We start from the raw sequence: 24949 nt of genomic DNA, 5'->3' as shown, positions 1-24949 counted from the left end.
TACCATTGCTACAAAAAATAAAATAGGGTACCTAGAAATAAACTTAACAATGGAGGTAAAAGACCTGCACTTGGAAAACTCTAAGTCACTGAATAAAAGAGATAGAGGAAGATACAAAAAAGTGGAAGCATATACTGTGTTCATGGATTGGGAGAATGAACATCATTAAAATGTCCATACTACCCAAAGCAACCTACAGACTTCATGCAATCCCTATTAAAATACCAACAGCGTATTTCACAGATCTATAACTAATATTCCAAAAACTTATATGGAGCCAAAAATGATTCCAAATAGCCTCAGCATTATGGGGGGGGTGGGCATTATGGGGTGGGAATTATGGGGGTGTGCATTATGGGGGGTGTGCATTATGGGGGGTGGGTGTTATGGGGGTGGGCATTATCGGGGGTGGGCATTATGGGGTTGGGTGTTATGGGGGGTGGGCATTATGGGGGTGAGCATTATGGGGGTGGGCGTTATGGGGGTGGGCGTTATGGGGTGGGCGTTATGGGGGTGGGCGTTATGGGGGCGGGCGTTATGGGGTGTGGGCATTATGGGGGTGAGCGTTATGGGGGTGGGCGTTATGGGGGTGGGCGTTATGGGGGTGGGCGTTATGGGGGTGGGCGTTATGGGGTGGGCGTTATGGGGGTGGGCGTTATGGGGGTGGGTGTTATGGGGGCGGGCATGGTATGGATTGACGTGTTAGGGGTGTGGGCACTGGAAGGTCATTGGCATCATGCGGTGTGAGTCAGGGAGGCACAGGGGGCCAGTGAGTGGGAGGCCTGGCTGTCGCACCCAGGAGCCCATGGTGGGCCCCACCTGGTTCCTATGGATACGAGACCAGCCTCCGGGTGCGGCTCCAGAGCATCCCCTGTGCTGCGCCCTCCCTGTCCCTGCTCCCGGGGAAGCTCCCAAGAGCGCAGGGAGCTGTCGCCTCGAGAAGGCGGGAAGCCAGTACATCCCCTCTGACTAGGGACCCAACACTCCAGCACCTCTGGGTAAGTGTGTTCCTTTTCCTTCTGGGCCTTGGGATGAAATACGCATGAAGTTATATGCACAGGTGGATGGAGAAGGAGGCCGGCAGGCTTACAGGGGCCACTGGAGAAAGCTTGTCGAGTCAGCACCGACCCCTCCCATCGCCCAGAGGAGACGCGTAGCGTCTCAGTGCTTCTGTTCTGTGTAAGCGTGCGCATCACTGCATTCATTCCCTTTGCGACCTTCGCCCGCCTGGGAGGCACTCTACTCAAGCACTGCTTGAACTGGTCACTGGCGCTCTCACAAGGGGTACTGCAGTCTATACTTACGTTGCCTCTGATTTTTCTTTACTTCATACAACACTATGGTGAATTATATGTAAAGCTTTATGACAGTAAAGAATGCTGCTTTAGATTCCCAGAAGCAAAATTATTTGGATCAGAAAAAATAGACAATTTAGCCTTTTGATACATATTCTCTACTTGAGGCCCAGTGCATGAAATTCTTGCACTGGGGGAGGGTCCCTCAGCCCAGCCTGCGACCTCTTGCAGTCCTGGAGCCCCATGATCAATTGCCCCGCCCATCCGCCACAGCGTCCCAGGCCAGATAGCCTGGGCCTCCCTCTTTGGGGTGATCAATCACAGGGATCTGCAATTGATCGCCCCAAAGAGGTAGGCCCTGCCCACCCAGCTGGGGTGCTGCGATGGATTGCCCCCCCGCAGAGGGAGGCCCCGCCCACCCGCCAGTCAGTGGCCTGGGCCTCCCTCTGTGGGGCAATCATGGGCCCCCAACCAATCGCATCACGCCCGCCTTGGCTGGCCTGGTGCCAGCAGGTGTCCTAGTGTGGTCGTCCAGGCAGTTGTTCCGCGGTCATATTATGCTTTTATTATTATCCTATATAATAAAAGGCTAGGGACCATAAGTGTAACGACCAGATCGACCGCTCAACCAGTCAACATGAGGTGTTTTTTTAAAAAATATATTTTATTGATTTTTTACAGAGAGGAAGGAGAGGGATAGAGAGTTAGAAACATCGATGAGCGAGAAGCATCGATCAGCTGCCTCCTGCACATCACCTACTGGGGATGTACCCGCAACCCAGGTACATGCCCTTGACCGGAATCGAACCTGGGACCCTTCAGTCCCCAGCCCGATGCTCTATCCCAGTGATGGTGAACCTTTTGAGCTCAGCGTGTCAGCAAATTGAAAAACCCTAACTTAACTCTGGTGCCGTGTCGCATATAGAATTTTTTTGATATTTGCAACCATAGTAAAACAAAGATGTAGATTTTTGATATTTATTTTATATATTTAAATGCCATTTAACAAAGAAAAATCAACCAAAAAAATGAGTTCGCGTGTCCCCCCGACACGCGTGTCATAGGTTCGCCATCACTGCTCTATCCAGTGAGCCAAACCGGCTAGGGCAACAACATGAGGTATTGACCACCTCTCGGTCCCTCCCCTCCCCCAACTCCCCCACCCTCCCACCCCCGCCTGCTGGTGAACAGGGAACCACAGGGCAGCAGTGGGTGGCAGCGGTGGGTGGCAGCGGTGGGACTGGGGACTGGCACGGGCGAAAGGGCTGGCCTCTTGGTCCCTCCCGCTAGTCGGCAGGCTCCGATGGATCAGTGATGATGAATCGGGGAACCAGGGTGGGTGGCGGGAGGACCGGGCTGGCTGTCAGGCCGTTGGGATCCCCAGCTCATCCCCGGCTGCTCAGGGGCTCAGGCCAGCAGGAAAGCAGGCGCCAGCGATTTCACCTCCATGCATGTGCCCTGGCCGGCCGCTGATGGAACGTGCTGCCTGCTTGGAGCCGCTCATGCAGGTGCTGCCGCTGCTGGGGCTGGCAGCGCTGATGGAAGCTGCGGAGCGCGCCTGCGACCTACCCGCCCCAGCGGCGGAGGCGGCGTTCAGCCTGGGGACTGGCGAATGGACAGAAGATGGCCCTGATCGCAGGCTAGGCCTAGGACCCTACCCGCACAATTTAGTGTGCTGGGCCTCCAGTAGACAATAAAAGCCTGATATGCAAATTGTCCCCTCGGGCGGTCATTTGATGGCGAGTTTGACGGGAGACTGGGAGTTCAACCACTCGCTATGATGTGCACTGACCACCAGGGGGTGGTGCGGAACATGGCAGGCATCAGTGACATGGTGCTGGCAGCAGGCCGCAGTGGAGGCACTGCTGGCCCCGATGGGCCCTGACAAGAGGGACCACTGACCACGGCGAGATGGTGGAGCAGGTGAGTGGGCGGCTCCAGGTCAAGGCGGGTGTAGTGGGGCCTGATCACCCTGCCAATCATCCTGCAGATGATGACCAGCGGTGACGGTGGGGCCGCCACCTGGCTCCCAGGTGCTGAGGGAGCCGGGCAGGGGGGCCCAGCCCCAATCGATCACCCCGCAGGCAGGATGGTGGAGCAGGTGAGGGGGTGGTGCCAGGCCAAGGCAGGGTGCCAGGTGGGGCTGCGGGGCTGTGAGGCAGGGGGTGTGAGCTGTGGCCCGATCTCCGCAGGCCACCCCGAGGGACCCCACCTGTGCACGAATTCATGCACCGGGCCTCTAGTTATCAGATATTTGTGAAGAAGAGTTGCTTTGTTTTCAAGTTTCTGTCTTGTAACAACTGTGGAAGTTTGGATACTCTCAGGTTTAAAATGAAAAAAGGTTTCGTTTATTCCACAGGAAGTGAAAAGTTGTGAATCATAATTTCAAAATGATTGAAATTATGATCTTTAGATTGAGGTCATTTTTAAAAATAGGTAGTAGCCGTTTATAGTGACTTTGATTCCTATGGCAGAAACAATGCCCATAGTGTACCCAGTTACTTTCTTGGTTCCATACATCTGGGTGTGATCACATGACCCATCTCGGCCTCTGAATGTAACAGGAAGTGACCTGCTACTAGAGTGACATACACTGGTGCCAGGATGCCACCTGGGTGCACAGGAGATGTGCGTGAGTGAGAAATAACCCTCAGTGTGATTGCCACCACTGTGTTGGGGTTATCTGACGCCACAGCAGAATTTGGCCTCTTGACCCAAATCTTCACTGTTTTAGTTACCTATGGCTGTGAAACAACTTACCCTAAGATTTAGTGGCTTTAAAAAGAACTAATTTACTGTCTCTGTCAGTTTCTATGGGCCAATTTAGCAGTGACTCTGCAGGGTGACTCTAAGTGGGCTGAGGTCTTATCTGAAGGCTTGACTGGGGCTGGGGATCCACTTCCTGTGATTCACTCCCTCACGGCCAGTAGGTGCCGGCCAGGGGCCTCAGCTCCTCCCTACACCAGGTCTCCTCACGACAAAGTGGCTGGCTCCCCAGAGCGAGTGACCGAGGAGAGAAAGGCCAGAGCCACCATGTCCTTTGTGACCCAGCCTCTGACATCCCACAGGCCACCTGGCTGTAATTGATTGGGCACAGAGACAGGCCCAGTGACTGAGGGAGGCCAGACAAGGGTATAGATGTGAAAGTGAAGGTCTCTATTACTAGCAACCAAGCTACTTCTTAACCTTCCCAAAGCACTAGTAACGTTGGTTTGAACACATGAAAAGGTTTAGCTACTATAGGTGTCAACTAGGAGTTAACTGTGACTTAATCGTGCATTTTGCAGGAGCAGCACAGCCACGCTGTACTGGCTGGGAGGGAAGCACAGGCATTTTCAGGGACAGGAAGTCACATCCTGGAGAGTGAAGCCTGCTCTCAGCTTAACGAGAGGGTGTCAGGGGAGACATAAACACACCTGTTCACACCCAGGGAACCGCTGAGGCAGAGCACCCCAGGGAGACGAGACTAACCTGTCTCCATGTTTCTGTTATCTAGCTCTCTCCGACCCCCTCAGTCCCTCTCCCTCTGTCTCCCAGGCCCCATCTCTCTCCCTCTTTGTCCCTCCATCTCTCTCTTCCCCTCTCAGCTTTCTCCTTTCTCACAGTTTCTGCAGGAAAGAGGCAGGAGGCCCTGCCAGGACAGAATGAGTAATGGGTTGGAGAAGGATCTGGAAAACCCTGCCGAGCAGGAGGGCCAGCCTGCGGGGTTTCCTGAAAGGCTGTCTGTCCTCCCTGTGTGCAGAGGGGGACCTGCCGTCCAGCGGATAAAAGCCCCTTTGTGTTGCCTGGGTTTCCATCAGCTTGGGAGATGCCCTTAGTGAGAGCCAGCTGCATGCTGCCCTGGGCTCTGCCCAGCACCAGGCCTGCCGACCCCGGTGCCATTGGAGCCATGGACAGAGAATGTGGCGCTCGGGGAGCCGCCCCAGAGACGGCAGCCTCTGCCCAGTGCAGACACCACCCAGGAGTGGCACAGACAGCTGGTCCCACCGAGAGGCCGGCGTCCGGACCGCCTTGACCCTGCGCTGGAGCCTGGGGCTCGGCCCCTGAGCCCCTGCCGTCGACCACGCCCTCCCTAGTCTGTAGGCAGCAGCTGGGGAATCAATGGAACACCTCAGCTCCCAGATGATCTGATCAGCCTGAGCTGGCAGGCAGGAAGGAAGGAAGCAGAGGAAGGAACTTGGAAGCCAGCATTTCAGACGGAGGCAGAAGCCACAGCTGCCCGCTCCCCGCCGGCCGCCCCGCCGCAGGGTCTCAGCAAACAAGGTCTCCGCCCGCCCTGGGTGGGCAGTGCGTGCATCTGCTGGACTGCATTTGCTCTTCGACCGTGAGAGGTGACCGGTGGCAGGAACCCAGGCCACCGGTGAAACGACTGCAAACAGTGCCTCTGAGGGCGGCCATTTCCGTGGCCACACGGACAGGCCCAGACCTGCCACAGCAGAGGGCACAGGCCGAGGCACAGGGAGGGCCGCGGGAAGGAGCACATGGCTCGTGCCCAGAAGTGGGTCCCCAGTCAAACCCATGACTTGACCCTAGTCCCCACCTCAGGGCGCAGAGGGAGGTCCTCAGAGCCACCCCTCCTGGGCCTGGCAGAAACGGAAGTGGGGGCTGGTGAGCCTGTCCCTCCTGGTGCTGAGACTGGCCAGCCAGAGCGGGACAAGGACACCCCTGGATGAGGCCGCCTGCCGTCCTCTCCCCACTCAGGTGCACACCAGGCCCGAAGCCCACTCCCGCAGGCCCTGGAGTGTTCTGGCCTGGGTCTGAGGTGGCCACACTCCAGGGAAAAGCCGGCTCCCTCGGGCCTCACCATGGCCTCCGGGTGGCTCTCGGCACCCATTTCGGGAGGGTGGGTGGGTGGGCTCAGGAGGCCTGTATTCAACCTCAGCTCTGGGAACCTGTTTCCCAACCCGAAGCAGGAGTGCGGCAGCACCGTCAGGCCCAGCCCGGCTCTGGGTGGCAGTGTCTCCACTCGGCCAGAACCACGAGGTCATGTCACAACTCAGAGCCTTCAGGGCTGGGAAGCACCTGGACGCTGGGGTACCGCAGGAGGCAGCTCCTGAGCCACAGTAAGGGGGGAGTCTCACGGGGCAGGGGGCAGGAAAACCTCGGGGTACAGAGAGGATGCCCTCGGGGCACCTGGGACTCCCTGGAGGAGGCAGCACCCAGACTTGGGGAATAAAGAGGCTTTGGCCCTGGACAGGGAAGGCAGGAGGGAGTCAGCGGGGTCTGCTCGCCTCACTGCTCACTCGGCAGCTTCCGCTGAGCACCTGGGCCAGATGTGAAGCTTTCAGACCCAGCTTCCTAAGGGGCAGCCGTGGCCTGCCCAGCTTCCCCACCGCCGGCACCGGCCACAGCCAGCAGGGACCTCGGGAAGAGGAAGGGGCACCCAGACGAGACCTGGCTGCCGGCGCCTGCTCTTCCCCAAACCACAGACCACTTGCCGCGAGGGTCCCAAAGGGCGCCTCCTTTCCACGCTCCCCGCGGCCACTGGCTCCGCTCCTGGCCGGCCGAGCCCGGGGCTGGGGAGCTCCAGCGTGGCCGTGTCAGTCTGTGGAGCACAGGCCGCACCCGCTCGCTGAGGGGTGCCGGGAGGTTGAGCAAGGGACGTGGCCAGGGCGTGCCCCGCGCAGGTGGCCGGTGGGCCATGGGTCAGCAGTGCCTGGGCTTTGTGTCCGGGCCCCGGGAGGGCACAGTCAGCCCCACACGAACAAGACCAGTGCTTTCAGGCCTGACCCAGGGCATGGTGAGGGCCAGGGGCTGTGGCAGACAGGGGTCTGCAGTCAGGGGACGAGGCGGAGCCTGGGGGCAGGGGCCATGCGAAGGCCCCGAGGTAAACAGGAGTCCATGGGCAAGAGAAGGGCGGCGGGAGGGGAGTGGGCGCACCCAGGAGTGAGGACTTTCGAAAGAAGACTTCGGAGGGCCTCAGCGGCCAGTGGGATGTGCTTTTCAACATAGGCTTGAGGGGAGGGGCGGTGTTTAATCTGTTGTTATGTTCTGTGCTTAAAGAAAAAATGATTTATTAATGAAAATATATGAAAAATACGATTGAGCCGAAACCGGTTTGGCTCAGTGGATAGAGCGTGGGCCTGTGGACTGAAGGGTCCCAGGTTCGATTCCGGTCATGGGCATGTACCTGGGTTGCAGGCACATCCCCAGTGGGGGGTGTGCAGGAGGCAGCTGATCGATGTTTCTCTCTCATCGATGTTTCTAACTCTCTATCCCTCTCCCTTCCTCTCTGTAAAAAATCGATAAAATATATTTTTTTAAAAAATAAAACAACTATTTCTAAAGAATATAGTTAGTTCTTTTTTTTTTTTTTTTAAAGAAAAATAGGATTGAGATCAGCTGTGGATATCAGAAAAAAGATTACAGCGCTCTCAAAACAAGACAGACTTCTTTCTTACTCCCCCTGAGAAGTGTGGAGGTGGCACCGGGGAGGGTCTGGGCTCAGCGGCCCCCTGGAGAGGCAGGCTCTCTGTCTGCACTGTGCTGTGCGAGACCCCCAGCCCCGCTCTCCTCCTGGGCCAGTGGCTGCGGGAGCTCCGGCCATTGCACCGTATTCCAGGCAGCAGGAAGGAGGGAGTCGTGAGGACAGCACAGCCCCCCAACCCTCAGGAAGCGGCCAGGGCACGCGAAGCTACAGGTAAACGGGGCACCACTTGCTGCACCGAAATCGGGGCTCCCATGGGCTGAGCGCTGTCCCTGCCGCCTTTGCCCTGACTGCTGGGGAAGGGCTCTGGCGGCACAGGTGCCAGTAGCTGACAGTGGAGCCAGGCCTAGCCGTGCCGGGGAGAGACGGGCGCACAGGCGAGCAGACGGCCTGCGCATCGGGACCCCTTGCCGGAGCCAGCCGCTGCGGCGCCTGCTCTGTTGATGGCTGCAAGGCATTTCAGCACCCACTTTGTTTCTGGGGATCAGGGCCTTCGAGGGCCAGCTGCTCCTTTCCATGTGGCCCTGGCATGTCAAGTCCTGCAAGGGCCGAGGGGGCGATGTGCCTGCATAGGTGCCCACTGTGTTACTGGCCGGTTACCAGGCTCGGCCGGGCTGCCTGTGTGACACAGCGGTGCTTCCTCTCTTGTCTTCAAAGTGGGAGTGATGGCAGGCACCTTCCTCCGGTGGCCGCCCTCCCCCTCTCACGCTGTCACCACCTGGTGGGAGCTGTGGTTCCTGAAGTGCCTGACAGAAGCAAAGGGCACTGGGCCCCACCCACTGCCATGTAACTGTGCCCGGGCGCCCCGTGGGCAGCCACCAGCTCCTAGGGAGTGTCCGCTGCTCCAGGCGCGCTGCTCCTGGCGGTGGGCATGTGTGGGCGGGCCCGGGCCCAGGAGGGCAGAGCTGCAGCTGCAGAGCCAGCCTCCTGGCCAGGACCTCGCACAGGCCTGCCGCCCTCCGCCCAGGATGCCAGGGCTGCCTCCCTCCGCCCAGGATGCCAGGGCTGCCTCCCTCCGCCCAGGATGCCAGGGCAGGCCTCGCCACCTCCAGCTTGTCTCATCCCCGCCCCACTCCCGCCTCTCAGAGATGGAGAGGGACAGGAGCCCGCCACTTCCACAGACAGGGTGTCTCAGCGCACCTCCTCCCCACACCCACGCTTCTCCAGGGGCCACTGAGGGGGGCGGTGAGGGTGTGCCCGGAGCAGAGCGAGGCTGTACCTCTGGGCCTGCCCCCCGGGTCGAGGCTGCCTGCTCCAAGCAGCAGTGTGCGGAGGGGCACCTCTTCACGGCACCCCGACTTTACAGCAGGAGGCATGGCCCAGTCTCACCGCTCAGAGGGGCAAGTGCACTCAGCCAGCGCTGCGTGTGCAGCCGGTCATGCGTGTCCGCCTGTGTGCGTGAGTTGCACACGTGTCTTCCCTACAGAGCAGGGCGACATACCCAGACCTAAAGGCCTGTCGGCCCACTGCCCACCGCGGCCTTTCCTTCCGCACGCAGGGACGCGGGACTCCAGACCAGAGCTGTCGGGAGCCCCACAGGACAGCATCTTCAGGGTGGGAGGCCAGGCACCCCAACTCCCCGCTGAGCCACCGAGACACTCGTGGTGCAGGACAGGCAGGAGCAGGCTCCTCAGCCCCTTCCCTCCCCCCACCCCTCCACTCTTGCCTTCTGCACACGGACACGGGACCTCTTTCCTGGCCGCCTCTCCCTGGCCCGTTCCGAACCAGCGCTGCCCTGGGAGGGTGGGGGTGTGAGTCCTATGTGGCTGGGGCAGGGGCACATGCTTTCTGTGCAAAGGGCGCCAACGTCTAAGTCTGGACTCCCAGCGGCTCCTGAGCGCAGGTTGGGTTATGTGAGCATAAGGGCCGCTGCGAGGGCCGCCTGCCGGGCCTGACTGACCCCAGCACCCCGCGCTCCTGTGCCTGTAGCGGGGGAGGCAGACCGGGAACTGAGCGGCTCTCTGAGCTGCCTCCGTAGCTGGGAGGTAGGCTGACAGCAGTCCGCCCGCTGGGGACAGCGCAGGAATGCCGCCAAGGAGGGGACCCTGCCCCCAGCCCCCAGCGGGCGGCCTGCGTGGAGGGCAGAGAGACGGGGCTGCCGGTGGGTGAGCTCCTGGGGCAGCACACACACCCTGACCTCAGCCCCAGAGGAGCAGAGCCCTGAGGGGCCAGATCCGAACGCCTCCGTGAGCAGGTCCTACAGCAGCCGGGGCCCAGCGGGTGGCATGGATGTGCCCGGGGTCACAGGGAGGCCTGACCAGGGCTGAGTGGATGATTCCTCTCCTGGTAAATCCCCAGGTGACTTGCATTTTCCATGCCTTCAGTTTCACACACAGAACACCACGGCCAGCAGGGGGAGGGCCTGCGTGTGTGAGTGTGTGTGTGTGAGTGTGTGTGTGTGTGAGTGTGTGTGTGTGTGAGTGTGTGTGTGTGAGTGTGAGTGTGTGTGTGTGAGCGTGTGTGTGTGAGTGTGTGTGTGAGTGTGTGAGTGTGTGTGTGTGTGAGAGTGTGTGTGTGTGAGTGTGTGTGTGTGTGACTGTGTGTGTGTGTGTGTGTGTGTGAGTGTGTGTGTGAGTGTGTGTGTGAGTGTGAGTGTGTGTGTGTGAGTGTGTGTGTGAGTGTGTGTGTGTGTGCGTGCGTGTGTGTGTGAGTGTGAGTGTGTGTGTGTGAGTGTGTGTGTGCGTGTGTGAGTGTGTGTGTGAGTGTGTGTGTGTGAGTGTGTGTGTGTGTGTGAGTGTGTGTGTGTGTGTGAGTGTGTGTGTGTGAGTGTGTGTGTGTGTGTGAGTGTGTGTGTGTGTGAGTGTGTGTGTGTGAGTGTGTGTGTGTGTGTGTGAGTGTGTGTGAGTGTGTGTGTGTGTGTGTGTGTGTGAGTGTGTGTGAGTGTGTGTGTGAGTGTGTGTGTGTGTGTGAGTGTGTGTGTGCGTGCGTGCGTGTGTGTGAGTGTGTGTGTGAGTGAGTGTGTGCGTGTGTGTGTGTGTGTGCGCGCGAGTGTGTGTGTGCGCGAGTGTGTGTGTGTGTGTGTGAGTGTGTGTGTGTGTGCGTGTGAGTGTGTGTGTGTGTGTGAGTGTGTGTGTGTGAGTGTGTGTGTGTGTGTGAGTGTGTGTGTGTGTGTGAGTGTGTGTGTGTGTGTGTGTGTGTGTGTGTGAGTGTGTGTGTGTGTGAGTTTGTGTGAGTGTGTGTGTGAGTGTGTGTGTGAGTGTGTGTGTGTGTGTGTGTGTGAGAGTGTGTGTGAGTGTGTGTGAGTGTGTGTTTGAGTGTGTGTGTGAGTGTGTGTGTGTGTGAGTGTGTGTGTGAGTGTGTGTGAGTGTGTGTGTGGAGAGCAGTGCTGGGCACGGCCTCGGGTTCCAGCCCCACAGGCGCCCACCTGCAGGCAGGCAGGCAGACCACAGGGGCCCCCACGCAGACAGCTGCGCCACCTCGCGCAGTGCTGGGCTTGGCCGGCGGGGCCTGTCCCCAGCTGTACCTCAGTGTCCCCCGTCAGGTGCGGGGAACACCTGCTCCCAGGGAGAGCCGAGCGGGGCGCCTGGGCCCAGCGGGGCCGCCCCACGAGCACAGCTCAGCGACCTGGGGCCTGGCACACAGCACGGCTCTGACGGCGGAATGACTGCGCCCCCCGCAGCCAGCGGGGCTCAGGGGCCACCCCGCTGAGCGACCGTTTCTGGGGGAGACCATGCCCGGCCGTGTGCTAAGGGGACCCCTTTCCTGCCTCAGCCCGCACAGCTGCTGGCAGAAGCTCAGCTCATGGAGCCCCGCAGCCTGGCACCCACGCAGCCAGCTGCCTCCCCAGGGGGCTGGAGGAGCGCGGGGTGGGTGGTAGCTCTGCTCAGGGCACACGGGGGGGGGGAGGGGCTTCCGAGCGGAAATCAACGGACGCGGGGGGCAAGGCGGAGTCGGGGTCTCCACCGGGAGGGGCGAAGGCAGAGGTGCCTGGGGCCCGGCCGGGGGGTCAGGGGCCCGACAGGAGGGCGCAGCAGCCGCTCCCTTGGGGGTCACACCCTGGCGGCTCCGCGCCGCACCTCGGAGGCCCAGGTTCTGGGACCAGTTAGGGCTGCGGGAGCCCCGGGCTCTGACCCGCCCCGCCCACTGGAGGGCGCCAGGGGGCACGCGGGGTGGCGGGCGAGTGCGTGGGAGGCCCTCGCGTCCCGCTCCCCGGGCGGAAGGCGGGGGCGCGGAGGGCGGAGGCGGCCTCGGGGGCGCACCGTGTGCCGGCGCCGGTCCCCGCCCGGCCTTCGCGGGCTCCCGCGGTTTGCCGATGGCCCGTTGCGGGCCTTGTTTTGTGGATGAAAATTGTCCGACGGGGGCGGAGCGGAGGGGCCGGGGCGGAGCGGCCGGGGCGCAGCGCGGGGCCTCCCTCGGGAAGGGTGGAGCCCTGCGAGTCCCCGGGGCGGCGGGCGGGGCGCCGGGCGGGGCGGGGCCTGGGGAGGGCGGACGAGGCGGGCCGGTCCGGGGGCGGCGCGCACGGGACGCCCGCGGCGGGGAGCGGGCGGCCTCAGGCTCGGAGCGAGGCGGCGGCGGCCGTGCGCGCCATGGACTCGGTCCCCGAGGGGTACGAGCTCAACGGTGACCTGCGGCCGGACTCGCCCGGCGCCCGGGATGCCCCGGTAAGCCCTCCCCCGCGCGGCCTCCGCGGGGCCTCCCTGGGCTTCGCGCCCCCCCCCCCCCCTCCTCCCGTCTCGCCGCCCCGCAGGTGAGGGGGAGCGCGGCCGGCTGCCATCGGGCGGGCCAGGGGCGCCCGATCTCCCCTCCGCCGGCCACCCCCTCCCCGCAGCCTCTAACTTGCAGCCGCCTTATCTGCTCCCTGCGCCCGGGCGGGAGGGGTACCCGCCTCCAGGCCCCGGGCCAGCGGCGGGCAGACAGTGACATCACCCGCGGCGGCCACGGCGTCCGCAGAGTCCCTGTGCCTTGACGGGGAACCTGAGGCCACTGGGGCCCTCCCCCCTCCCGCACCCGCCCGCGGCCTGTGCAGCGTCTGCCCTGCCAGGCCAGGGGAGTGGGGAGCGTGGGGCAAGCAAGGGCAGAGGTGCCCCCCCCATCAGAGCTGGTGCCCTCCTGCCCTCGGTCCCCCTGCTGCCGGGCTGGGCCCAGGTGGTGGTCTGGGCCGCTTGGGGGGCCCAGCACTCCCAGCCTGGGTGTGAAGCTGCCCTGGGCACAGCCTCGGGGACTGGTTGACAGTCTTTCCGTTCCTGCCCCCCTGCGGGGAGGGCCTGGAGGGGGGTGGGGGCAGAGATGATAGGGCCCAGGAGTGCGTGCAAGCGAGGCGCCAGGTGGCGTGGATGCCCTGGGTGGAGCCGGTCCCACACAACCATCATTTCCCTCCTTCTCCCACAGCAACCCCCCCCCAGCCAGCCCCTTACCCGCCCTCCCTAAAGCCAGCGGCCTGGGGCCCAGGATGTCTGTCCTGGTTAGGGATGAAGCCAGTTGGCGAGGGAGCTCACTGGCCTTGCCCTGGCGGGAACCTTGGCGCCCTGGGCTGTGTGCTGGGGAGCTGCTCCCCTCCCGGGGCTCTCTCTTGGCCTGGGGCTGTGTGGGGAGCACAGCAGGTAACACCAGGCCAGACGGGTGGAAGTCGGTTTGAAGGGAGGGGTCCTGCTCACCTCCCAGCCTTGGCTGCACACTTTGCTGCAGACCTGCGGTCTTAGGTGAGGGGGCACTGCATTGGCTCTGGAGAGGGAGGGGGCACTGCATTGGCTCTGGAGGGGGAGGGGACACTGCATTGGCTCTGGAGGGGGAGGGGGCACTGCATTGGCTCTGGAGGGGGAGGGGACACTGCATTGGCTCTGGAGAGGGGGGGCACTGCATTGGCTCTGGAGGGGGAGGGGACACTGCATTGGCTCTGGAGGGGGAGGAGGCACTGCATTGGCTCTGGAGGGGGAGGGGGCACTGCATTGGCTCTGGAGGGGGAGGGGGTACTGCATTGGCTCTGGAGGGGGAGGGGGCACTGCATTGGCTCTGGAGGGGGTGGGACACTGCATTGGCTCTGGAGGGGGAGGGGCCACTGCATTGGCTCTGGAGGGGGTGGGGGCACTGCATTGGCTCTGGAGGGGGAGGGGGCACTGCATTGGCTCTGGAGAGGGGGGGCACTGCATTGGCTCTGGAGGGGGAGGGGACACTGCATTGGCTCTGGAGGGGGAGGAGGCACTGCATTGGTTCTGGAGGGGGAGGGAGCACTGCATTGGCTCTGGAGGGGGAGGGGGTACTGCATTGGCTCTGGAGGGGGAGAGAGCACTGCATTGGCTCTGGAGGGGGTGGGACACTGCATTGGTTCTGGAGGGGGAGGGGGCACTGCATTGGCTCTGGAGAGGGAGGGGGCACTGCATTGGCCCTGGAGGGGGTGGAACACTGCATTGGCTCTGGACGGGGTGGCTCTGCATCCTGTAAGCAGAGCAGACAGAAGCCCCAGGGGCTGGTGTGGTGGCAGTGGGCCCTGGAGGACTGGAGAGGTGCAGGTGCGCCCCCTACCCCCGCGATGTGGAGTAGGGCACCCAAGGCAGAGGGAATAGGGAGAGAAAGGCCCTCAGGCTGGGCCACCAAACACGTGGGCGCTGGGGAGGAGGTGTGATGAGAGGTCAGGCCTTGCTGGGAGCCTGCGTGAGCCAACACACTGGTCTGGCTCCTTTGGTCACGAGGGGTGGCAGCCACAGGGCCACTCAGCTTGCCCACTTCCACCCGACACTGCACCCCAGCCTCTTCCCTCCCTTCCCATCCTCAGGACCTGCCTTGTCGTGTTCAAGGCACATCACTCTGTGCCTCAGTTTCTCATCTGTGAAGTGGGGTGGTAGCAGTGTGTTCCTCGAGGTCATTGTGAGGACTAAAGGAGTTAATGTGTGAAGTGCTGCATCCCCGCCTGCCACACACGCCCCTCTCCTGGTGGGGACACAGGCAGCGTGTTCCCCGGGCGAACGCCGGACATGCATGACTCTCCCCTACACTCTCCTGGCTCGCCATAGGCTTTCCCTTCACGTCCCTGCCTGAGGGCAGGAAGAAAGGTTTGCTGGGAGGAGGGATAAACCAGGGCATCCTCAGGGGTGGGTGGGCTGTGTCCCCAGCGTGCCCCTAGCGGCCGGACTGTACCGCGCAGCCGCGGGCAGGTGCAGAGTCGATCCAGCCTGTTTTCTCGTCTGTGAAATGGGGTGGTATGGTCCGCCCCGCAGGCCAGGCCTATGGAGGAGTCAGACATGTAAGCTCTGGGCAGACAAGCCCCTCTGGGCCAGGGCAGTGGGGAGATCCGAGATGCCTCTCTCCATGTGCTTGAGCACGCAGGCCCATCTGCCCAGCCCTCCCCGGCCTTCCCGGAAATGTTTCCTGTAAGTCAGCTCCTTTTTGCCAATGGCGGGAGGAACGGTGAGTGCCAGTGTTATTGTGAAAGTGGCCTGCAGCTATGTCTTGCTGGGGGCTTGGGTTGGGGCAGCCGGGGACACGGCTGCAGCAGATCCTGGGCCTGTGGCCAGCTGAGGACAGCACGGGGGTGGGACAGGATGGGCAGGGCTCCGGCCACCTCGGCCACGCGCAGCCTGAGGTGCTGGGGGAACTTTGCTCCTCTCCTTTCTGCTTTCCCGGCAGATTCCAAGGCTGACAGGGTCTTAGCCAAGTTCTGAAAGGTGACGTGGATGTGGCCGCAGGGTCACTGAAGGCCAGTGCTGAGCCCACAGGAAGTGGGTGCGCCCAGCCTACAGCCCAGCTGCCACCGGAAACACCCTCTCCGTCCCCACCAAACTTCCTGCCTGGAGCGGGTGGAGACCTCTTGCTGGCTGAGGGGCACGGTCTGGGGATGCTGTGGGCCGATGTGGCCCCAGGCGGTGCCGGCACAGCCTGTGCAGGGGCCCCGGTGGCAGCTCCGATGAGGGACACCCGGCCCTGCCAGGCCAGTCAGGTCTCCGTTCCTGGACAGTCCTCCTCCGCTGTCAGCCACCACTGGGACCCCTCACCCCATCCCGCCAGCCCAGTTTACAGACGGGAGAGAACCGGGCTCAGGGCAGGGATGCCAGAGGGGAGGGCCAGGTGGTGAACCTCATAGATTTGTTGGGGTCCTCGGTCTGTCACCCAGCAGATGTGAAAATGGGCTCCGGGCGGACAGGCAGGACTGTTCTCAGGATTGGGGTCCATGGCAGAGTGGAGTCAGGCCCAATGGGAGGGGGTCGGTAACCAACCCCGCAGGTTCTGCAGGGCCTCAGTGGGCCTCAGCCCATCCTGCTTGGTCTCCAGGAGAGCCGGGGGGGGGGGGGGGGGGCTGGTGGCTCCGGAAGCCCCCTCCGTCTCCTCCCATTCAAGCCTGAGTGGGCTGGGGTATCCCTTATACTGTGACCAGAACTGGGCACCCAGGGTGCCTCAGACCTGGGTTCAAATCCTGGGTTCGAATCCAGTCCCAATCCCCCTCCTGCCGGACGGAGGACGCACAGCAGCGTGTTCTGGGCCAGTGGCCTGGGTAACCGTGAGCCGCCCTCAGAGAGAGGCCTCAAGACCCTGCCCGCAGAGGGCGGCAGCCCTGCACGGAGTCCGCTGCCTGCCCACAGGCCCTTCCTGGCTTTCAGGGGAAACAGTCCGACAGCCCTGAGCCACCCAGCTCCTGGCCGCAGGTGAGGTGTTGGGAAGTCCTGTTGGCCCAGGAGCACATTAACAGGGTGTTTGTCCCCTGCACTGCCCAGGTCTTGGTAGGAGGTTCCCAGGTGGCTCCTGGCAGCTGGGGAGGCAGGCAGCGGTTCATATGGGTGTGTACATATGTGTGTGTGCTTATACATGTGTACATATGCCTGTACTGTGTATGTATATGTGTGCATGTTAATATATGTATGTTAATACCTGTGTGTCCACATGTGTGCATGTTATGTTTATGTACAGGCTTTGTTTTATGTGTGTGTGGATGTGTGTGTTTGTGTGTGTGTGTATGTGTGTGTGTATGTGTGTATGTATGTGTGTATGGATGTGTGTGTGGATGTGTGTGTGTGGATGTGTGTGTGGATGTGTGTGTGTGGATGTCTGTGTGTGTGGATGTGTGTATGTATGTGTGTGTATGTGTGTGTATATGTGTATGGATGTGTATGTGTGTGTATGTGTGTGTATGTGTGTGTATGTGTGTGGATGTGTGTGTATGTGTGTGTGGATGTGTGTGTGGATGTGTGTGTATGTGTGTATGTATGTGTATGTGTGTGTGTATGTGTGTATATGTGTATGGATGTGTGTGTGTGTGTGTGTGTGTGTATGTGTGTCTGTGTGTGGATGTGTGTGTGTGGATGTGTGTGTGGATGTGTGGATGTGTGTGTCTGTGTGTGGATGTGTGTGTATGTGTGTGGATGTGTGTGTGGATGTGTCTGTGTGTGTGCGTGTGTATGTGTGTGTATGTGTGGATGTGTGTGGATGTGTGTGTGCGTGTGTGTGTATGTGTGTGTATGTGTGTGTGTATGTGTGTATGTGTGTATGGATGTGTGTGGATGTGTGTGTGTATGTGTATGTGTGTGTGTATGTGTGTGTGCGTATGTGTATGTGTGTATGTGTGTATGGATGTGTGTGTATGTGTGTATGTGTGTATGGATGTATGTGGATGTGTGTGTATGTGTGTGTATGTGTGTATGTGTATGTATGTGTGTATGTGTGGATGTGTGTGGATGTGTGTATGTGTGTGTGGATGTGTGTGTCTGTGTGTGTATGTGTGTGTGTATGTGTGTGTGGATGTGTGTGTGGATGTGTGTCTGTGTGTGTGGATGTGTGTGTGCGTGTGTATGTGTGGATGTGTGGATGTGTGCACGCGTGTGTGTGTATGTGTGTGTATGTGTGTGTGTATGGATGTGTGTGGATGTGTGTGTGTGTGTATGTATGTGTGTGTGCATGTGTGGATGTGTGTGTGTATGGATGTGTGTGCGCGTGTGGATGTGTGTGTGGATGTGTGGGTGTATGTGTGTATGGATGTATGTGGATGTGTGTGGATGTGTGTGGATGTGTGTGGATGTGTGTATGTATGTGTGTGTGTATGTGTGTGTGTGTGTATGTGTGTATGTGTGTATGGATGTGTGTGGATGTGTGTATGTGTGTGTGGATGTGTGTGTCTGTGTGTGCATGTGTGTGTGTGGATGTGTGTGTGTGGATGTGTGTGTGTGTGGATGTGTGTGCATAGCTCGTGTGTACGTATGAGGCCACAGAAGGTGGAGCCCTTTGTAAGTCTGCACCGGCTTTTTCTCTGGGCGTGGAGCCTGGGATGAGCGTTGGGGTGGCTTCGAGGGAGAGCACTCTGGCCCTCTTGGTTTATGAAACTCAGGGGCACGCATGCAGTGGGTGTGGCGCGAGGGGTGGCCGCATGCCGTGGGGCACAGGCCCGTGGCAGTGGCCACCGGCTCCAGACCCTGGCGAGGGGGCAGCCGCGAGGCGTGGGCATGAGGCACGGCCACCCGCTGTGAGCGCAGCTGGAGACCTGGCGCGGGAGGCAGAGGGAGACCCACACGGGTCTGGAATTTTAAACCGAGTGGATTCACTACTTTAGAGCCGCTCACGTGAGGGAAAGTGGGGCAGGCAGCAGAGCCAGCTCTGTTCTGTGTGCCCATCCTTCCTTCCTCTGGGCCTGTTGTTCCAGACTAACCTTCAACTTAACAAAGCGAGGCCCTCCCTCCTGCAGGTGCGAGCGTGGAGGTGGGCTGGGCACCGTGAGGCCCCTCCCACACCCGCTCCCGCTCCCAGCTTTCCTGAGTCTGGAAACAGGATCTCCTGTGGCCCCAGGAGGCCACGGCTCCAGCTCGGCAGCACAGCGGCCCCTGAGGACAAAGGGCCAGGGCGGGAGGGCCAGTCAGGGGCACTGTGAGGTCCCCTGGAGGTGGAGACGCCGGGAGTGGCAGGGCCCCGCTTGGAGCGGGCTGTTCTCCGCAGAGGCGAGGGGGTCTGGACTCCCCGGTGGTGTGGCCGGCAGGAAGGCGAGGGGCGGGACTCCGTGCGGCGGGTCACAGTGCCGCCCTGCGGGTGGCCTCGGCCGTGTCCTCACAAACCCTGTGCACAGGGGCAGGGGCGGCGTGTGGAGCCTGGGTGCGGACTTGCCTCCGGCCCTGCAACGTCTGCATTAAACGTGCACAGCTTATGGCCTGTCAACCATGTCGCAATTACGTGGCTTAAACTTTTTAAATGAAACTTAAGGAAGATCTAAGCTCAACTGCAGCATAGAATGCCCAGGCAGCTCTGGAGTCTGCTGTGCGCCCTGCTCAGCGGGGGTGCTCTGGGCGGGGAGGGGTCCAGGCAGGCAGTTCCCGGCTGGGCTGGACGAGTGAAGGGATCTGCCTCCCACCCCAAAAGCCACCTCTGCCCCGGCATCCCCACCCCCAGACCTAGAGAGAGGAGGCAGGGGCCGTGGGCAGTGGCCCGGGAAGGGAGACCACGTGTAGGCAGCCACTGGTGGCAGCTTCCAGCCTGCGTGTGTGCTGAGGTTGTGTGTCTCCTTTCTCTTCCAGGGCTCGATTCCTAGGGAGGGTCTTGCAGGGGCTACTCACCCTCTTGGGCCTCTTGTTCTGTTAAGCGCTTCCCTCTCAAGCCTCACCTGAGCCCCCACTTCCCTGCCAGTCCCGGGAGGAGTCCCGGGTGGGCCTGCAGCCCCTGCTGCCCGGTGGCCAGCCCACTGACTGCCCCTCCCCACAGCCCACGCGCTGGGGCAGGAATAGGCTCATCAATGTGAACCACTACGCCAACAAGAAGAGCGCCGCTGAGAGCATGCTGGACATCGCCCTGCTGATGGCCAACGCCTCGCAGCTGAAGGCCGTCATCGACCAGGGCCCCGGCTTCGGCTTCTACGTGCCCCTGGTGGCCCTCATCACCATCTCCCTGGTGCTGCAGATCAGCGTGGGCGTGCTGCTCATCTTCCTGGGTATGAGCTGGCGGCCATGCCTGCAGGCCTGCGGGCACCTCCTGGGCGGGGCACTCACCATCGGATACCCTGTGAGCAGGGAGCCCTCAGAGCTGCCCAGGGGCAGGAGGGGGCGCCTCACTTTGCCCTGCAGTCCAGGATGTGCCCCTGAGAGCCCCTCGTGGCTCTGTCCTTCCACCCCGTCCCCAGGTGCGGTCAGGGCTGGGAGCAGCAGGGCTCCGGGGGTGCCTCCCGCCTCCTGGCTGCTGTGTGACCTCCTGCGGTTACTTGACCTGCCTGTTGCCCTGCCTGTCACCTGAAGGGGAGGCTGGCGGGATGACTGGCTGTGTGGCTGCAGGTGCCAGGCCCCCTGGGCTCCCGTCCGGCCAGGCCCCTTGTCAGTAGTGCACGAAAGCAGGCGTGTCTCTGATGGACAGAGGCGGCCTGATGCTCGGCCGCGCTGGGCCCCGTGCGGGCGGCCTGGGCAGTGTCCACACCCTCTCGCCCACAGTCAGGTACGACCTCAACAACCCAGCCAAGCACGCCAAACTGGACTTCCTCAACAACCTGGCCACCGGCCTCGTCTTCATCATCGTCGTGGTGAACATCTTCATCACGGCCTTCGGTGTCCAGAAGCCTGTGGTGGACCTGGCGCCCGGCAGTAGGCTCTGGTGAGTGTGAGGGCCGGCGGCACTCCCCGCCACAGCCCGCCCAGGCTCTCCGGCCACTGATCGTGAGCGGCCCCACCCGGCCTCGCGGGCGATGCCTGCAGCGGAGCGTTCCCGCCACACGCAGCCCTGTCTTGCTCAGAGGCCCAGCGCCTGCCAGGCACCCCGCTGGGCAGGTGCTGAGGGAGGCCGGCGGCCTCCTGCTGTGCGGAGCGCCCTGAGTGTCGCCAGGGCAGACTCAGGAGGTCACTCTGCTGACCTGAGGGCAGCAACGGGACACGGGACGCCAGGGTCCTGCACTCGGGACCCCGGCCAGGGCTGCACACCACAGGGCGGCGCAGCCTGACGGACCAGAGGAAGGGTGGACTGCTGACGGGCAGCTGTCTGTCCAGCAGGATGCCCATGGCAGTGTGGGAACCCCACAGAGCACCTGGACGCCAGCGTGCTCCCTTATTCATGGCATGATGACCAGGCCAGGGATTAATGGCCCAGTGTGTCCTCAAACATGACCCTGACTCTCCCCAAGCCTGGGGCTCCTCCCGGCCCTGTTCCCCGGGTCCCTGTCAGTGTGCTGGGGCCAGGCCCTCCAGCCCTCAGTGACTCCGGAGGGGAAACTGAGGCTGGCCCAAGTCAGAATGGGGCCTTTCTGGAGTCGGAGTGGCCCCGACACCATGGACACCACGAAGGCAGGGTCACAGGATAGCCCGGGGCCCCTAGTCCGACAGCCCTCACTGCTCTGCTGCCCTTTGCAGATGCCCGCCTGTGCCACCACAGCCTCACAGACCCCAGGAGCTGCCTCGGCCGCGGGCCCCAGCCTGGGCGCTGCACCCCTGCGAACGCCAGAGCCAGGACTGGGCTGGAGGACACTCGCCAGTGAGTCCTGCTCCATCCGTGGCTCCTCCCCCTGAAGCAGGGGCAGCGAGGCCAGAGGCGGAACTGGACCCCCAAGGAGGGCCATGTGGAAAGACACGCAGCAGGCCCGAGGGCGGGGGAGGGGCCAGGGCCAGCCTTAGTCTTGGGACATTTCCAGAAGGACAAAGAAATGCCCCCTCAGCCAACACACCGCTGGGAGCTCGTGGCCCCTGCCCTTCCTGCCCCGGAGCCTGGACCAGCAGCTTCCCCGGGCCCGCCGTATGCCCACCTCCCCCAGCCCCGCTTCTCTAAGCACAAACGACCAATAAAATGATTGCTCCTCCCGTGCGGCTTCCAGCACAGCTCCCTCCTGGCCCAGCAGCCTGTGCCGGCCTCTCCGCCAGGCAGCCACGGCCTGGTTCACGCCTCACGTGCCTTCTCCAGGCCGGGAGCTTGGCGGCTCCTTGGCGCCTGGCATCTCCAGGCAGGTTTCCCGGTGGAGACCAGTGCCCCAGGGTCTTCTTTTCACAGAATGGGTCGAAGAGCTCCCGTAGCCCAGGCCCAAGGCCGTGGCCCGGGTCACTGCGGTCATCGTCCGCTCTGTTGGGAGCCTCCCGGGTGCTCCCCATCTGGCGGGGCCCCGCGAGGGACGCGCACCCTGCGCCGACGCCACAGCGTCCCTGCAGCCGGCCGTGGCTCGGTGGCCGGAGCGCGGTCCCGATATGACGAGGTTGCGGCTGGATTCGGTCAGGGCACCTGCCCAGGTTGCAGATTCAATCCCCGGTTGGGGCGAGTACGGGAAGCAACTGATGTGTTCTCTCTCTCTCTCTCTCTGTCTCTCTCTGTCTCTCTCTCTCTCTCTCTCCCTCTCTCCCTCTCTCTGAAATCAATAAACCCATATCCTCTGGCGAGAACTGAAAAAAATAAAAGATGCTTCAGTTTCAACCTCCCAGAAGTGGGCTCCCGGCCTGACTGCCCCTGCCGGCCGGCGGCACACTGTCGGCACGGCAGCCCGCGGGCCGGCCAGGCCCCGCAGCAGCTGCTGTTCACAGCGGAGGGACCCACCTGCCCTGCCCGGCTCAGGGCTCCCTGGCACTTCTCACAGGGCCCGTGGCGCGTTTGTAAGGCGACGGCCTGGGGTGCCTGTGTCAGGGTTGGGGAGGCGTGGCTGGTCCCCACATCAACTCTGGGGGCATTTGGGGTCAGAAGCCTAGACTGGAGCCTCCTCACGTTGGGGGAAGAGTGGCAGGCAGCTGCCGGGGCCTCCTCCTGGGCACTCCGCCTGGTCCCCTGACCGGCCCAGGCCAAGTCCCAGCGCTCACCGTCTCCCCCCCGCCCCCCGCCCCACTCTCCATCGTGACTGCCCTCCCGTCAGGAGAGCAAGGGGAGCGGGGCTGCCCCAGGTGGGCTGAGAGCCCCCAACAAGGGCCTGGTGCTCTCTGGGGTCTGGCCTGTCTCGAGGGCTCTCACTTCACCTGGCTGGAACCCCCAGCTCCTTCCATTCACCCCAAAGCCACCAGGACCTGAGCCCTCACTCTGCCCTTTATCTCCTCCACCGGGACCCCTGCTCCCCCATCTCCTGGTGGGGGCCTGGCCTCAGCTGGGACCCTCGGGGGCCGGGGATCCCGGGGAACCCCTGTCGTCTTCACTCCTCTCCCCACACCCACCCAGGTCCCTTAAGATGGTCAGATGACCCTGCCGTCTGGTCTGTGGGGTGAGAAGGTCAGCTTGGCACCAAGGGATGGATAAACAGAAGTGCCTGTGGGCGAGACATCCGGCATGAGCACAGGAAATGCTGAAGCATGTTCCGAAAGTGCTAGGACCCGGGTCGAGCCGGGCAGCCCTGCTTGGGGGGCCTGGGGTTCCGTGGAGAGAGTTTCTAAAGGAGGCCCCTGTGGATGAGGTCCAGGAAAAGCAAGTGGGCAGAGTGGACAGTGGCTGGGTGGGCAGAGGGTCTCATCTTACCTTCCCCTCTCAGGCTCCCAGCTGTGGACTGTCCCCCTCCACCTGGCCCTGTGCAGCCCCTCAGCCCTGCTCCTGGCCACCCCAGTGTCCAGGCAAACGCCCCCTGCACCTTGTCCCGTGTGGCCTGTGGCCCGCAGCCACGGGAGCGACGGCAGCGCCTCCGATGTGGCCAGCACCTGGCTTGGTTCCTTCTTCGGCCAGGACCGGAAGTCTGTGCGGACGCAGCCGGGGGCAGCCCCAGATGGGGGGCTGGGCCACCAAGCCAGGGTGCCCTGCATGGGTGCTGGGGGCATTGGGGACAGCCCCATCCCAAGGTGCCCCCCAGGCAATGATGGCCTCCACCTCCCAACTCACTAGCTCCCGGCTCAAACCTCAGCAGCCACTCCAGCCCTCACTCCAGACATGCCCGTCTTGGCCTTGGAACGTGCTGCCACCTCCTGGGGACAGTGTCCAGCCCTGCAGTCCTCCCCAGGCCTTCGACCCTCTACTTGTCACTACCACAGGGGGCCATTGGGTTTACTCGGCCTTTAGAGCTGCGGGCTGGACTCACTGGCCACCATGTCCCCCTGGCCATTGTCTGAGCCCCGCCCACCCTCGCCATGCCGGCCTAAGACCAGGCTGCAACCCGTCCTGCCCACCAGTCTCCCCATGTGGAGGCGTTCTGCCAGAGAGGGGTGACATTTCCCATTCATGCCTGTGCTTCTACTTATGGGACCTTGGTCGGCCCGGGTCTCCCCACGACTGTGTCTGGCACACAGTAGGTCTTCAGTAGGTGTCTACAGCATTCTCACTCATCCATGTGTGCTGAGGCCCAGAGCAGGGTGGAGCAGAGCCAACTCTCAGGGCTCCTCCTGGACCCGCACACGCCACCCCTCCCACCTCTCCCGTGCGCCGCCCTGCAGTTCAGCTGTCCTCCCAGGGGACATGAGAGACCCCAAGAATGAGCGAGGGTCTAAGGAGCAAGAGATGCACACGTGTGTGGGGTGTCCTGGAGGACACCAGAGAGAAGGGGGTTTGGGGAGGGCTCACGAGAGGAGGGTGAGCCCTGCCTGTGGCCTGCATGGCCTTGGGGGAGCCTGGAGTGGTCGGGTGGGGAGGGAGCCGCACGTGGAGCCTGAGTCGGGTTCTGAGTGGGACAGGGCAGGGGACTGTATGCTTAGCCTTCTTTCTGTAAAAGTTGGACGATGATGGATGAATGGACCAAGAGATGATAGAGTAAGTGATTGGTAGGTGAAAGATGGATAGATACGGGAAGATAATTGAATACTTGATCAACAGAGGAAAGAGAAGTGGATAGATAAGTGATAGATGATAGGTGAGTGATCGACAGACATAAATGCCAGACAGGAGAAGACGGACAGATGGGGTAAGGGTGAGGGAGCAGCTCTGTACCAGAGACTGGCAGGCATCTCCCACTCAGGGTGGGGGCCCCAGGGTGTCCTCGTGCACCCCAGGGCACCGCGTCCACTCACACCTGGCTGACCCGCGGTGTCCAGGCCTGGCTCCCGCTGCAGGCCTCCCTGTCCTGGCTCTTTACCCTCACCTTCCACACTCAAAACCCCAGCCACCTTGAAGGAGAGAGGGCGCGGGAGGCCAGGGCAGGCCCTCTCGCCCCCAGGAGGTGACAGTGGACAGGGTGGGGCAAGGGGGCCGAGAAGGAACCTCCCTAGCCCAGCGGTGCCTGCCCTTGGGGTCCTCTCAGCAGGAGATGAGGTCCCAGCTGCCACCTGGCCAGTGCTGATGGAGGGCCCCAGTCCCTAAAGGGGTCCCCTTCTTGCCCCTGACATACAGGGGAGCCAACGCAGGCTCCAGGGGCAGGCCTAGGGCAGGACAGGCCCTCCATCTCTTCATCTCCTGAGCCCTGCAAGCCGGGCTCTATGAGGCTGTGGGTCCAGGGCCTGTCTGGCAGGGGCCTGACGCAGGGCAGAAGTTT

General features: G+C 62.0%; 1 protein-coding gene across 1 annotated transcript; it reads left to right on the top strand.

Moving 5' to 3' along the window:
* The first annotated feature begins 12154 nt into the window (after positions 1–12154).
* On the top strand, positions 12155–21395 carry NINJ1 (ninjurin 1). Its single transcript, XM_081103642.1, has 4 exons — positions 12155–12323; positions 19327–19552; positions 20043–20202; positions 20952–21395. Coding segments are annotated over exons 1-4 (462 nt in total). The 5' UTR covers positions 12155–12248; the 3' UTR covers positions 20953–21395.
* Positions 21396–24949: the final 3554 nt, after the last annotated feature.

The sequence above is a fragment of the Myotis nattereri genome (assembly GCF_964212035.1).
Source record: "Myotis nattereri genome assembly, chromosome: 12".
In the NCBI taxonomy this organism is placed as follows: domain Eukaryota; kingdom Metazoa; phylum Chordata; class Mammalia; order Chiroptera; family Vespertilionidae; genus Myotis; species Myotis nattereri.
The sequence above is the reverse complement of the archived record's forward strand: the minus strand, read 5'-3'. Positions and strand labels throughout refer to the sequence as shown.

What these genes read in the sequence shown, in the direction of transcription:
- NINJ1 (XM_081103642.1), top strand. Translation starts at nt 12,249, where the DNA reads ATGGACTCGGTCCCCGAGGGGTACGAGCTCAACGGTGACCTGCGGCCG. An exon ending in CCGGCGCCCGGGATGCCCCG is followed by an intron (nt 12,324 to 19,326) that starts GTAAGCCCTCCC and finishes CCCTCCCCACAG; the next exon opens with CCCACGCGCTGGGGCAGGAA. An exon ending in CGTGCTGCTCATCTTCCTGG is followed by an intron (nt 19,553 to 20,042) that starts GTATGAGCTGGC and finishes TCTCGCCCACAG; the next exon opens with TCAGGTACGACCTCAACAAC.